Source organism: Thamnophis sirtalis, unplaced genomic scaffold (genome assembly GCF_051295495.1).
Source record: "Thamnophis sirtalis isolate CommonGarterSnake01/CBP01778 unplaced genomic scaffold, rThaSir2_p1.2 scaffold_5, whole genome shotgun sequence".
NCBI classification, from domain to species: Eukaryota; Metazoa; Chordata; class Lepidosauria; order Squamata; family Natricidae; genus Thamnophis; species Thamnophis sirtalis.
In genome coordinates this window covers 72,756,724-72,771,913 of record NW_028261385.1, presented here as the reverse complement: position 1 = coordinate 72,771,913, position 15,190 = coordinate 72,756,724, and the positions used below count along the sequence as shown (strand labels likewise).

The 15,190-nt window shown below is 38.0% G+C and overlaps 1 protein-coding gene across 1 annotated transcript in view; it reads left to right on the top strand.

Annotated features, from left to right (window-relative positions):
• Positions 1-15,190, top strand: part of LOC106547356 (histone-arginine methyltransferase CARM1) — a 54,028-nt gene that overhangs the window by 23,219 nt on the left and 15,619 nt on the right. The window contains exons 5-7 of the mRNA XM_087716027.1: positions 3,384-3,494; positions 10,734-10,911; positions 12,667-12,757. Of these exons, the coding sequence (XP_087572153.1) occupies positions 3,384-3,494; positions 10,734-10,911; positions 12,667-12,757 (380 nt within the window). The remainder of the gene's footprint in view (positions 1-3,383; positions 3,495-10,733; positions 10,912-12,666; positions 12,758-15,190) is intronic.

Genomic DNA, 15,190 nt, shown 5'->3' with positions numbered 1-15,190 from the left:
AGAGACCAATTTGATTCTGCACCTGATAACTGCAGCAAGACTGTTGGTGGCGCAATATTGGAAGAAGGAAGACTTGCCTACAATCCAAGAATGGACATTGAAAGTAACAAACTTAGCTGAAATGGCTAAAATATCGGCATATCTCAAAGATCATTCAAATGAGAGATATAAACGAGACTGGAAAAAATGGATTGACTATATACAAAATAAATACGGGACTAAGAAATTCCAGTTAGCCTATGCTTAAGATCAGAAATGATTTAAACTGTTAAAAGTCAGTTCAGTAAGAAGAAGCTAAGGTCAATCTAGAATGTCATTAATTTCTTTATTTCTTTTTTCTCAATAGATTTTAGACTGTGTTAGTTAAAAATCCATACCGGGTACGGGTTCTGGGAAGTCGGGGGGGGGGGAAGGAGGAAGGGGGGTGGGGGGGTGGAGGGAGGGAGGGGTACACACAACAAAAAAAAAATTGTACTTCAACGTCTTAATGATTGACAAATGAAAAAAAAAATCCTAGGAAATCTGAGTGGTTTGAGGTATTTGGGCCTTTCAGGCTGCAAGTTATTCCCCCTTTGGTTCTGGGTGGAGTGGCATTGTCCCAGTGGATGCCAGTGCACAATCTGGGAGTGCCTCTTGGATCCATAACTTCTGCTGAAAAAGCAGGTAGCAGCTGTGGCTAAGAGGGCTTTTGCACACCTTTGCATTGTGCAACAGTTGTGCCCATTCCTGGATCATAACATTCTGCTGATGGCCACTCATGATCTCTTGACTTGTCCAAGTACCCAGTATGGGTTACTGCAACGTGCTCTACACGGGGTGTGTGGTCCTTAAAAAGCATTCTGAAGCTTCAGCTGATAAATGGTGTCAAGTACTCAACGCATGTAACATCACTGCTTTGTGAGCTGCATTGGTTGCCAGTGAGTTTCCGAGTGCAATTCAAAGTGCTGGCTTGGAACCAGGTTACCTGAGGGACCAGCTTCTCCCAGTTATTTCTTCCCATCTGATCCAGTCTAGCTGGATGGGTCTGTTCTAGAACTTGTCAGCCAAGGAATATTGACTGGTGGACACTAGGAGGCATGTTTTTTCTGTTGTAGTGCCTGTCCTCAAGGACATTGTCCCTTCAGAGATTAGGATGATTCCAGCCGTGTTTCATCAGGCCTTGAAGTGCTGGTTATGTGGCCAGGTCTGGTGTCCCAGGTGTATGAAGGGCCCCATTTACTGATCATTTAAACCTTTGGTGATTCCTGGTCTCATTTAATATTAACAACATAATTTTTCTTGATTGCTGTATATATTTATTTATTTATTTATTGGATTGCATTTTTAATTAGTCTAAACACTGCTTAGCTAGGTTATTTTCAGAGTTTCATTGCTAAGGCTCTGCATGTGTGTGGGAGAAACAAAATGACATTGCCTTATATTTTTCTACACGAAAGAGTTTAGTGGCTTTCTGACTTCGTAGAAAAAGTGCCACAACAATAATAGCTACATTTGTTTCTGTACATTAGATCAGTTAGAGCTGTGAGATCAATGCCAGAGCGCGCTGATGTGAGACATTTTCATTATAGAAATGATTTGTCTCTTCTGCCTTCTACTGTTTGCCTTTTCCATCTTTCTCTGATTTCAAACAGAGGCAACAAATTGTTGTTTTGCTAGAGTGCTCTGAAGCAAACATGCCCCCTATATACCTCCAGTCTGGCATTACTCTGCCCTCTCTTTGAATGTGGTATTGGGAAAGCATAAATGTTGGAAATGTGGAGAAAATTCAGAAGTTTCAACATTGCTGGTCCTAACTCTCATGATATATGCAGCCAGTGTATAACTGGGGAAGTTAATCCAAGAGATGAAAATCAGCCATTAACTGCAAAACTTTGAAATTGTTCAATAAATACTACTACTACTACTACTACTACTACTACTACTACTACTACTACTACTACTACTAGTAGTAGTAGTAGTAGTAGTAGTAGTAGTAGTACAAAATTTTTATTCAAGCACAATCTAGTAAAAGTGTTGGAGATGCTGGGTTTGATAAATCTGTATAACATAATTTGTAGTACCGGTAGTCCTTAAACTAGATGTTTTGATTGAAGGATTTACTCAGTGTCAGCTAATATATTTTCTTACCTGTGTGACTTCGGTTAAACTTCTAACTCCAAACAAAATCAGCTATGGTACAAAAGAAACACTGACTTAATAAGCAACAAACCTTTAACAATATGGTATTTAAATATGCTAAGTTTAATAGCAAATCTGGGATTAAACGTAGAACCTGAGCTATTAGGGATAGCATTATTCAGTTACTTCAGTTCTTTTTAAGGTAATGTATCTTAGCATTTATTTTCCCAAAATGAAACTGACTAGGACTATGGAAGGAAATAAACTAAGGCAAAGGTGCTCAACCCTTAGGCTGTGGCCTATTTCTGATCTGTAGCCCATTCAGAATTGGGCTACATGAGTTCAACCATTGAACTAAGGCATTGAGGCAGGCAGGAAAAATAAGTAAATATACACCCATGAGACATTCTCATTCTAATCTAATGCATCACAGCTGACTCAGGAAACATGAATGTAGGTAGCTCTTCAACTGATAAAAAAAATAATTTAAAGTTCATTAGAGTAAATGAGATTAATTAAGGAATGAACTTATTAGCTATCCACAAGAGTAAGGTGACATATAAATATATCCATCCATATATACATAAATGTGCAGTATAGCCTTTATTTAGTTCCTTTGCTGGAACTGAGAGTGACAAATGCTGTCCACCTTAGCACAAGTCTGTTTTTTAATTATTATTAATCTGTAACAACTGTGTAGAGAGTTCTATTATTTTACCACTTTTGCTAAGTAGATTCTTAAAGTAATTTTTTAAAAAATAAATGCTTCCAACATTGCTTTTGACTTTAGGTAAGGAGTATATTTAATGGAATAAAATACTTTGAAAAGCATTTGCAAGATCTACCTAGTGTTAAGTTAATAATCCTACAGCATATGTTCTTCCTTTTCTTTCACACCTACATTAATACTTCTGCTAAGAAATAAAATAGCAAGAATAACTGTTGAATTCTCCTAAGAAAAAATAAATTACAATTTATGTGTAGGTTCTCCAAATTAATCTTACTAAAACCTTGTGATTTCAAGACTTTTTTGTACTATAGTTAATAAAACTTATGCAAAGAAATATGTTATTAATTTGATGCCATATTTTAATTTCATGAAGAAAACCTTAGCATTGTTTTAGTTAGGGGATCTTGATGATTGGCAATGTTATATATAGTATTTATAAATATTTGAAAGCATTGATTGGCAGGAGGGTTTTAACGTGCTGGTAAGATTTGGCATATAAGTAAATGTTCACCCCCATCCATTTTTCTGTTTCAAGGTGGTCCTAGATGTTGGATGCGGATCAGGTATTCTTTCATTTTTCGCTGTGCAGGCTGGTGCTAGAAAAGTTTATGCTGTTGAAGCTAGCTCAGTGGCCAAGTATGCTGAGGTGAGTATGTTAGATTTGATGAGCAACTGCATTTGTTTGCTTTGTTGTGTGTGTGTAGAAAACAAAGTATTTGTAGCTGAAATAACGGTGTGCAAATAATTTAGGTCCATTTTATTTCAGTGTTCCATCAGGACCGTGTCTTGAAGAGCATAATTCACTCTCAAGGTACATGTTAAATGAAAACATTTTGATTATTTCAGTGAAACCTGTTCCCACTTAAGCAACTACAAACTAGGACATTTAGAGGCCTGTGTGAAAATTGATGGCAGAGGCAGATTTAAGGGGATCACTATCCCTGCTGACAACTACAATGCATCCTCGCAATAGCCGCTTAATATTTGAGAAATGGGCCTATTCAGTATAAAGCAAATGGGGCTGGAATCATTTCATAGATAAATTAATGACAAGGAATAAGAATTGAACGTACTACTGAAATTTAAAGTAAAGTAATGACTTTTGATTAGAACTATCTTTATTGACTACCATTCAATGACTTTTCCCCATATTGAAATACACTAAAATCTTTAGTAATTGAAACTCATCTCCTGTAAAAGGACTTAAATTAATTAGCAGCTTCTCTTATTCTTGAATGGATCCACAGTCAACCAGGAATATTGGACATATTTCAGGGAAAAGGAAGCAGGGTTCATTTCCTGCAATTTCTCTTGTTTCACTTCAAACACTGTACAGTAACAGAATGTGGAATATGCAAGTTACGCTGATATTGTTTGCTGTCTGGCCAAGAATTGGATTAGCATCACAGGTCTAGACTACATGATTCGGAAAGGATTACAAATTCAGTGGATATCGCTTTCTCCTTCTCCCTTTTTCTGATTCCAGAGAAGAAGCTGTGTAATTTATGCAAAATAAATTCTAAAGCTGCTTAGACTCATTCAAATGTAATGTAACCTGTATTATAATTAAGATGTTGTGACTATTTCAGTAGCATGGTAAGCAGTGGTGGGTTTCAAATTTTTTTAGAATCTATTCCGTAGGTGTGGCCTGTTTTGTGGGAATGGCTTGACGGTCATGTGACTGGGTGGGCGTGGCTTGAGGGTCATGTGACTGGGTGGGCATGGCCAAGTTGGAAAATGTGGTGAAATTAACAATGCTCTTGCTTAGCAACCAAAATTTTGGGCTCAATTGTGATCATAAGTTCTCTCCCTCTCTCTCTCCCTCTATCCCTTCCTTCCTTCTTGTGTCTTTCTCCCCCACTTATTTTCTTTCTTTCTTTTCCTTCCTTCCTTCTTGTCTCTCTCTCTCTCTAACTTTCTTTCTTTCTCTTTCTTATTCTTTCTTTCTCTCTCTCTCTCTCTCTCTCATTCACACACACACCATTTCCCTCATGTCTGAGACTGACAGCTCTCAAAGAGAAGGAAGAACTCCTGCCTTGGGAAGGGGTTGGACTAGATTACCTCCATGTTCCCTTGCATTCCTCTATGTTCTCTGTCCTATTTAGTCACAAATAGCCCCATTCACTTTAAAGTTGATCGCAAACTCCACTCACTCTGCACGCACCCTGGTCCCACCCAAGGAGGTGAGCTGTAGGGCGGGGGAAAGGGGGGAGTCTGTGGCTTCACATCTTTCTATCTTCTTCCCCGCCTTGGTTCTGTGGGTGGGAGGTGCTGCTGCTGAGGCGGTGCAAGGGTGGCGGTGGCACTGCCCGCTACCCACAGCGAGCCCAGGAGCAGTAACCGCCGCCCCGCGCCACCATCTCTTGCTCCCACTCAGGCCTTTGGCCAGGCACGCAGAGGGGGAATGCGTGGCAACAGCAAGGGCAGCCGAGCAGGGGCAGCGCTTTGGTGGGCGAAGAAGAGCTGAGCTGAGAGGGGGAAAAAAGCTCTGTTGGGTGGGGGAGTGGGGTGGTTCGCTCCATGGAGGGAGCCTTTTATTATTTTTTCTCTTCCCCTCACGAGAGTCACACTGACAGCAGTGGCGGCAGGAGGAGCAACAGCCTGGTGTCCACTCCCAACCTGGCCTGCCTGAGGAACAGGAGCGGAGTTCAGCTGTTTAAAAAGCCCCATGTGGAACTCCTCTCCTGTCAGGGGTGGGTTTCTCGCCCCGTTCCAACTGGTTCGGTTGGAACGAGGCCGGCGGCGTCCTCGTGCGCGTGTGTGGCGTGTGCGTGCATGTGCGCGGTGCATGCATGCATACTAGCGTCTGTGCTATGCTGGAGGATCGCGCAGGCGCTGTATGTGTCCTGCGCATGCGTGGAAGCGCAGAATTCATCAAAACCGGGTAAGGAGCGGGCACGCGTGGGTGCAGGTGGGCCCTTCGCCGTTCCCGGAAGTTACTTACTTCCGGGTTCGGCGACCAACCGGTTCGCAGGGACCGCCGTGAACCGATTGATACCCACCCCTGTCTCCTGTCCATTCTTTTGCTGCTTGAACAGCCATGGAGGGCGCGCTCCCTTGCTTTGACAGTCCCCTTGTTTCCAATTGGGGGATGCATGGAGAGGGATGGAAAAGATGGATTTCTTCTCCCCCCCAATTGGAAATGAGGCGGCTGTCAAAGCAACGGAGCATGCCCCACGTGGCTTGTTCAAACAGAAGAATTAACAGGAGGGGAGGATTCATTGGACAAGCGAATGGACAAGCCAACGGGTGCATGCTGATCTCTCTTCTGACAGCCACCTTGTTTCCAATGAAGGGGGTGGGGAATCCATGCAATTTCCTACCTCTGCATAGATTCCCTGCCCTCCCTCTGCACGCCCGCCAGCCAAAACCTCCCGGAAGGCTTCTGCTGGTGGGAGAGCAGGGGGGAGGGGCAAGCCAGGGGAGGGACCATTCCGGTTCCGGGCCACCAGAAGCCCCGGTACAGGAAGGCACACCAAATTCTTTCAACCAGTATGGGTGTACCAGTCAGAACCGGCTGAAACCCACCTCTGACGGTAAGCATATTACAAACAAAATATTCATTTGAATGCATATATAATGAATGGCCAAGCCCACTATCCTTTTCATTTGCTCCAGCCAAGTTTGTAAGATTTACAAACAATTTCCAGAATGGAAAGATTTATCAAGCAGGAGAGTTAATACTACACCCACAAATGAGCAATGGCTGGAAACATGTGGAGTCAAAGGAGACAAATCCAGACTCGGCCACATAAGACAAAAAGGAATTTCCTAAGCAACTTTCTTCTCTAAAGAGAGAATAAAATAATTGTTTTGAAATCCAAGTTTTGAAAGAGAAAGAGGGAGAACTTTGTGAAAGAAACACCAAAAATACAGCGGAGAGGCTGACATAAGTGAACCTTACCATCTTCACTGAGTATCAAAAGTAAAATTTGACATTGTCAGCCCTCCCTAGTAAACCAGACAGGAAAAACAATGAATGAAGACAAATACATGTATCCCAGAATAATATTGCAGGATCCAATCTGGGTTGGTCCCTGTGACTGATCCAGATTGGATCCTGTAGGGAAAAGAATGAGCAATTTTACTTTATTGTAAGGTTACATTAATCAAATTCTTGGCAAGTTGAATGTACAAACTTCTCACCACCGCATTCAACCATCTAATCAATTAGGGTGACAGCTTTACCCACAGCACACATGTCAAATGTATACTGGTACTGTAGTCCTCATTGAGCGTCTGCCTTGTTTAGCAACCATTCATAGTTAGGATGGTGATGAAAAAGTAACTTTGCAACCAGTCCTCGCATTTTTAACCTTTGTATATCTGTCAAGCAAAGCTGAAGTAAGATTGTAAGAACAGTTATAGTTTAACTGCTCTCCTTAATGACCAAATTGTTAGTCCCAATTGTGGTTGCTAAATGCTTGTGCTAGACTTATAATAGGAGGTACAATATAATTCCCCCCACCCTTTTTTCAATCTTGTTGTCTTTGATTTGTCAGTACAGACTGTAGGATTCCCTATATGTCCCACATCCTGAGGTTAAAAGGTAAAGTATCACCTAGAACGCTATTCTAAGCAGAAGATTGGTGGCTGCTGTAAAATTACCAAGCATCTGTTCCAAATCAGGAAGGCAGACCAGGAGAGTAGAGAGTCTTTGGGAGGGGAAACTGGAAATCTCCCATCTTTCACCCCATGGCCTCAGCCCTTACCACTACACTAGACCAATGTAAATAAATTAACTTATCTTGTTTACCTATCTGGCTTTCAGATCTTCCTTGCATGACTTTGTTCTTGAATTATAGCTCAAGAAACACTCTTTACTTTATCTCAAATAAATGCTGCCAAATGGTACCTTTTTTAAAAAAAGTATTAATGCAGCTTTCCCCAGTCTCTTACCTTCCTATGGTATGGGACTACAGATCTGTTTCACAGAGCTAAATTATATGGATATATTACAGCATGCCTTGTGATAAAAGGGCAGAGAAAGCTGGATGCTAGGATTAAAGCTGTACTTTTAAATTTGATATCAAAATAAATCCCACCGAACCTGCTTAGGTTCTGTTTACAAATTTAACTCAATTACAGTATAATTGGAATAGACTTTTTCAATATTGTGCCCCCAGGTTTAGCCAGGAGCATGTTCTACAGAAATAAAGAGAAGTTTTCAAATAGCTGTGTCCAGAATTCGGATTTAAATTACATTTGCAAAGTCTGCAAAGAAATAATGTGATGTTAAGATGGATGAACTTTTATGGAGGGCACTTGTACAAACAGATTATGAGAGCAACCAGCATAAGGGAAATGTATTGTACAATATATGGGACAGGTCAACTACTGATGGGATCATTAGAAATAAAGAATTAGTCCTTGAGGAATACAGAGGTATTTGGCACACCAGGCTGGTGAAAGGGAGGCCTTTCTGGGAGATTTGGCAGTTGGGTTCCTTTTGAACAGAGGCCCAAAGAGAAGAAGCTCACACTCTTCCAGATGCTCGTTCCATATACCTTCAGGAAAGGTTTATTATTTAATGAACCAAATCAAGGTTTTTTTTTTCTATTTAAAAAATCATGTTTTGGGAAAGACTGCTAGATCTGTATGGTTCCAAGAAATTTCCTGTTTCTTTAATAAGTTTGTGTTCCTCTTTCTTCAAGATTTGTCCTAATATTATTATTAAAACAATAAATAAAAACATTGATATTAAACATTAAAACTCAGTGTTTTAATTCACTTTTAATTAAAGCATTTTAAAACTATTTGAAAGATTTCTGGCTGATGCTTAAAAGCTGAAGAATAGCCACAGATCATGCCTATCTGGATAAACTTTGAACTCCTGTTAGAATTTTTTGTAACTTTCTTTTCAACAAATAATATGGATGCTTAAAAAAGCCTTTTGAGGATGACCTCAGTAGATGTAAAGAATAGTACAATTTTTTTAAGGCATGTTTCACCTGGGTTGAACAGGTGTGTGTGTGTGTCTCAATTCAAAGCAATCTTGTAATCTTTAATGAATTTTATGGACATGCATGCTTTTAAATCATTCATCCCAATGTTCTTGTCTTCACTTGCAAAACCAGAAATGTGGTTAGAATTTAAGACAAGAAATTTAGTTCTAAATGATGTTGCTGTAGTCTTGGTCTGAGAAGTGAAAAGTAATGCTGAAAGATACCCATAATCGGAACATTTTAGGACTTATTCACACTTTGCCATCTTAGAAATAGAAGGGTTTTCTCTATTTAAATGTCCTCATAATACCCACCACTGTTACTTGAAAAAGCATTAGAAGTTCAGTCCTGTTTGGGAATTGTCCTGATGTCTTTCCGCAGCATGATCTTAAAAACCAGCCAGACTGTTGCTTAATGGACGGTGAGAAATCATCAGGATAGTACAACTTACTAAGGATACACAGCAAGCCAAACAACAGAAGCACCGGATGCCCACAAGTGCTACATGAAGTTCGCAGCTTGCCAAACACAATCTTTTCCCTTTCTCTTCCAGAAATTAAAACAAATATGGGTACAGTAATTTAATATCACTGCAAGAAGATAACTTGAATAACCATTCACTATATTAGTGAGATAACAGATTCATCTGTTCTACTCAATTTTTGGTCTGTTTCATTCCTTTTAATGGAATTTTAATAATCACGCTCTGTAACCCACCTTAATCCAAAATAGTAATTTAGACTTTGCCTCAAATTATAGAAAACATTTTGGAATATACTGATAATGGCTATATTTTGAAAAGATCTGAAAAACTGAAACAGAAAAGAGGAATTGGTAACATCACAAGTCCTTGGTATTTACTGTTGCTAATATCTGTATGACAATATTGCACAGAGTATAATTAAATCATCTTTAGAAATTATATAGTAGTCTTCTTGCAGGGATGATTCATTTCATGCACATTCATAAGCACATTATCACAGCAACTTTGTATTACTTAATTGTTGGATTAATGTACAGCATTTCTGAGAAGCTAAGAGCTATGGTTGTAAAGGTTTGGATAAACTACTACTATTTACTTCAACCCTGTAGAATTACAATTAACAAAATATGCAGATAATTTTATTAGGATCTATTCAATAAACTGTCTTTTCATTTTTAATCCTAACTCTGCCATATTCGTGGACAAATCTTTCATTAACATGTTGCAAGAAATGCTTTCAATATAAAAATTTGGCAGTATAATGGTTTCAATACATAATACAGCTTCTGAGAACTAATTAGGAAAGAGATCAAATATTTCCATAAATTTATACTGTAGCAACAGAAGGCAAGAACTCTTTGGATTAATACAGTAGCTTCGCTTTCCTCCAACTACTGTGATTAGGTAAAGGGAAGAAATTCATGATTTGTAACTGAATCATACTGGCCTTCTGCAGATTTACTAAAAAAATGGAACATGAAGGTTAATTAACATAAGTAAAAATAAAACTTCAGTGATTATATCTTTCATTCAGTGAAAACTTATTTCTAGGGAATTGTTATATTGTACATGAGATTCTGGTGCCATCTTCTGTGTTAGTTATATTTTATATTAATTGTTTTACTGGTTATTAAAGATGTATTTTAATTATTCATTTTATTGTACACTGCCCAGAGTCATGTCAATGATATGGTTAGCTACATAAATTTGATAATAAATCTCTTAATTAATTTAACTTTGATTCCGACTTACTTAACAAACTGAGCATACAGTACGGAATGCAAAAACATGATGTATTAGTTATATCACTTTTTGGAAAAACAAATTCCATAAAAAAGATAAGTGAAGACAGCTGGGTAGAGTTCCACTAATCCATCAAATTGATATTTCATTAACTTATCTCTGAATCAACACAGCTAATACATATATTTATTTCTACTACTTCATTACTTTACAGATTTTAGTCCAGAGTAACAATGTGGCTGATAAGATCAGTGTTCTCTCAGGAAAAATTGAGGAAATCACCCTACCTGAAAGTGTAGATGTTATAGTTTCTGAGCCGATGGGTTACATGCTATTCAATGAAAGGATGCTGGAAAGTTACCTTCACTCCAAAAAATGGCTGAAGTCCAATGGTGAGTCTATACATTTGCAGGTTCTGAGGCCTGAATTTCAGAGGCAGAACAGAAGCCTATATTTATGAAATATAGCCACTAGTAAGAGAGATGGCTTGCTTCCTTTCGGCACATGGTATTACATATATTGCTTTTTCCCCCACAAGTTATCTTGATGCAACCAATAGATGAAATGATTCTTTCTTACCCAGCAACCTTGTCCTCAGTTTTAAGTCCAGATCCCAAGATTCGTTGTTCCCAGACTAGGTTAAAATCTTAACACAAGTCAACAAGGAGATCTACCAATGTCTTTCTGCCTTGGTAACACCAAAATATGGATCAATAGGAAGTAGAGGATTAAAAAAAAAAACCTTGTGTAATATATGCAAGCTTTATCAATGAAGCATCACTTTAGAGAATATGTGGATTTGTTTTATTTTATTAATTACTTATTTAGTGTAATTATGCATGATGAATAGAGGGGTTGAGTACAGTGTAGAAAATCAAGCTATTTAGGATGGTTTTCTGCTTTTTGTCAAGCCTTTTTTAAAGTTTTATTTTTTTTCTCATATACATTCACAAATACACATTCTCATAAGTACTATTGATATTTATGTGTTATCTTTTAACATTTATCACTCATCAAGCCTTTTCTAACCAACAACTTTTAATCTATGTTTTAAGGTGAATTTTTGGATTGGCCCAATTGTTCCATTTAAATGTGTCCTTTCTGTGGTTCTTTAAATTCCTAAAATTTAAATCCTATTTCAATAGCAATGTGCTAATGATATTTTTTCTTCATTTGTAAAATAAAGAGGGACAATAAGGATATATTTCTCTCTATATTATTTAATCTTAAGAGTTGCCTTTATATTGTAATATTACTAAAATGAAACAACTTATTCTGAATTAAACTGAGTTCAGTGATTTTCTTTAGACTAAAGAACTTTAGAATTTTAGTGTATAATCAATACCTTTTTGAAAGTAACATTAACTACTTTTCTCATCAAGCTACAAAAATGAATCAATTATTTTCCTAGCTAATAGTCATTAATTTAAAAGATGTATGTTTTCTTTTAAATGTCCTATCTCTCTTCTATGTGCTAGTTCTCTATATTGTTAAGCTATTAAACAATTTACCAATTAAAATGCTTTCATCTGGTCATTCCCAAATATTGAGTTAAGCTTTTATTTAAGTGAAGGATGACTAATAGGCAGTATAAATCTGTAATGTCATAATTCAGTGGTACATTGCATTGAATTGGCATAAGGTTTGTAAAATGCTTTGTGGGCATTTGATAGTCCTTAATATTCTATTTTTAATACTGACAATCTCTAACATTAACTACAATAAATTCCTGAAAAAGTTGCCGGTAGATTAGTAATATTTATTATTACTTATTATTTATTATAAGTTATATTTTGAATCTTCAGTTTAAGAAATATAATCCCATTTTTCCAATAGTGGTGGATGAATTGGAATACATGCTTGCTTGCTTTTAATTTAAGGATTTTATTTAAGTGTCTAAGTGTTAATATGTTAAAATATGGATTATTTATCAGTTTGTGACAGTAAATTAGCATTATCATATTAAGTATTCTCTTGTCAATAGATTTACTAAAATATGACCAAGAATTAAATTTAATATCTATTGTTAATTTACCCCCAAAAATATGGGATGGATAAATAATGCCTCTTGGATATTTCCACTAAATTTTTAAGGACTACATAGAAGATTTGAACTTTGCTACTGTATATTATCTTTTGTTCACCAGGAATGATGTTTCCAACATTTAGTGACATTCATTTGGCTCCTTTTTCCGATGAACAACTCTACATGGAACACTACTCCAGAGCCAATTTTTGGTAATAATTGTTTCACTTTTTTCACACAAAAAGGTGTTTTGCTTGGCAATTAAATAGGAATTTTCAAATGAAACAGCTGCTTGGAACCGTAAAGCAGTGGCGAATTATAGATGTCTAAAGTAACTGCAAAATACTTATTTTGTTGGTCTGCAATTGTAGCACTTAGAGTTGATTCTTATGGCTATTGTTGTATTTATTTATATATCCTTACACATTTGTTTTAGAGGCCGGGAGAAGTTTTAATCATATTATTTGTACCAAAATTACAATACCATGCAATGACTTAGTAATTTGATGCCTGGGTCACACTGCTATTCTCCATTTGATGCCTTCTTAGTTACAGGCGATAAATTCTTAGGAAAGCAGCGATTGTATGTTATGAGAATATTGCTTGCAAACAAACTGCTAATAATAACATAATTTGGTAGTCAAAGCAAAGAACTAGACGATAATAAGAAAAACATTTAGTGGCAGTGTTAAGTCAAGCATAATACTCTGTTGATTGAGTCACAGTACAAAAATCAAAGGAATAAAAAGTATCAGGAAAAATGAGAACAGGCCATGGTAATAATGCTGCTGAAAAAATAATTTTGTGGTAGCCATAAATCAGGAACAAGTAAGATAATTTATACTCTAATCACATGCTTTGGAAATGAACTCTAATAGTGAAGTTGGATTTGAAGATTGAATCTTCTCATTACAGGGCTTTAGCTAGGTTCATGTTAGAAGCTGAATGAATGTTGTCCATTGCCTTTTCCCAAAATACTACTTTGCTGCTTGATGATGAAGAATTTTCCTTAAAGTAGGAAATGATATATGATATCATTGTGATGATATCAAATGATGATGAACATAGCAAAATCTAAGAATGGAACTAGACAATAGGAGAGAGAGAGCACCTGTGTCCTATAATTATTTCACTTCTGATATCATATCACAGTAATGGCGAACCTCTTCGACCCCGAGTGCCCAAACTGGAATGCGTGTGTGCATGCAGGAGCCCCAGAAACTGGGAAACTGGGAAGACCAGTGCATATGTCGGACACTTGGTTTTCTGATTTCTGGGGTGCGCATGCATGCCGGCCAGCTGGTCTTCACATGCCCCGGAGCACGGGAAGCCCAAAGACCAGGTGGCCGGCACCTGCATGCACAATGGCCAGCTGGTCTTTGGGTTTCCGGGCTCCAGCACGTGCGAAGATCAGCTGGTTGGCACGCATGCACCAGAAGAGCAGCTGGTGACGGTGTGCGTGCCCATGAAGAGAGCTCTGCGGGCCACCTCTGGCATGCGTGCCATGAGTTTGCCATCATGGTCATATCACATTTAAGTTGAATTCAGTGTGTCTTAGGGTTTCATCCCATGGAACAAGTTCTCATCACCTTGTTACAAAATGAGGAATAAAGGTAGTCCTCGACTTACAACTGTTCATTTAGTGACCATTCAAAGTTACAGCGGCACTGAAAAAAGGGACCTATGACCATTTTTCACACTTATGACCATTGCAGCATCCCCATAATATATGATTTACATTTGGATGCTTGACAACTGGTTCATATTTATGACCGTTGCAGTGTCCCAGGGTCACATGATCAGCTTTTGTGAACTTCTGGCAAGAAAAGTCAGTGGGGGGACCAGATTCAGTTAACAACTGTGTGATTGACAACTGCAGTGATTCACTCAACAAATGTGGCAAGAAAAGTGGTAAAATGAGGCAAAACTCACTTTACAAATTTCTCATTAGCAACATAAATTCTGGGCTCAGTTGTGGTCGTAAGTCGAGGACTACCTGTACTTTAGCTGCAGTTCTATGCCTCATCTGGTTCTATGTTTTGGCTAAAATAATTTAGACTGATTCCATTTGGAGACACCACAATAAAGAAATGAATATGTTTGGATTACATTGAGGATCCAGTGCCTTGAGGATGACGCGGCTTCAATTGGTAGCTATCATCCCAAGTTTGGGAAATCACCAATAAGAGCATATGGCATAAAAATGAAAGTGTGAACGAAGGAGGGCACTGCTTGAATGTAACAATGTGCAGAGACTAGGGAAACTGTTCTGTTTTGAACATGAAATAAAGGTGGCATTTATTGCAAGAAAACAAAATGTTCAGAGAACATTAGGGAAATGAAGGGTTCCTTGATTTCAATCCTCAGCTACAAATATTCTCCTTTATTCTCCTTTATTGATTCCAGTCAGGGGTGAAATCCTTCCAGTTTGGCCAAACCAGTAGGGACGATTGTCCCTGGTTCTGTAAACTGGTAGTAAAAAAAAAATTCTGAGGATCGCATGACTCAGCTGTGATTTGAACCGGCAGGAAAAAAAATGCTTTAAAAAGTGTAGGGGGGGGGAGTTTCTGACAATCACATGGCTCACAGCTGATCCGCGCAATCGTTGGAACCTTTTCCCCGGTTCAGGCAAATAGGCAGGAAAA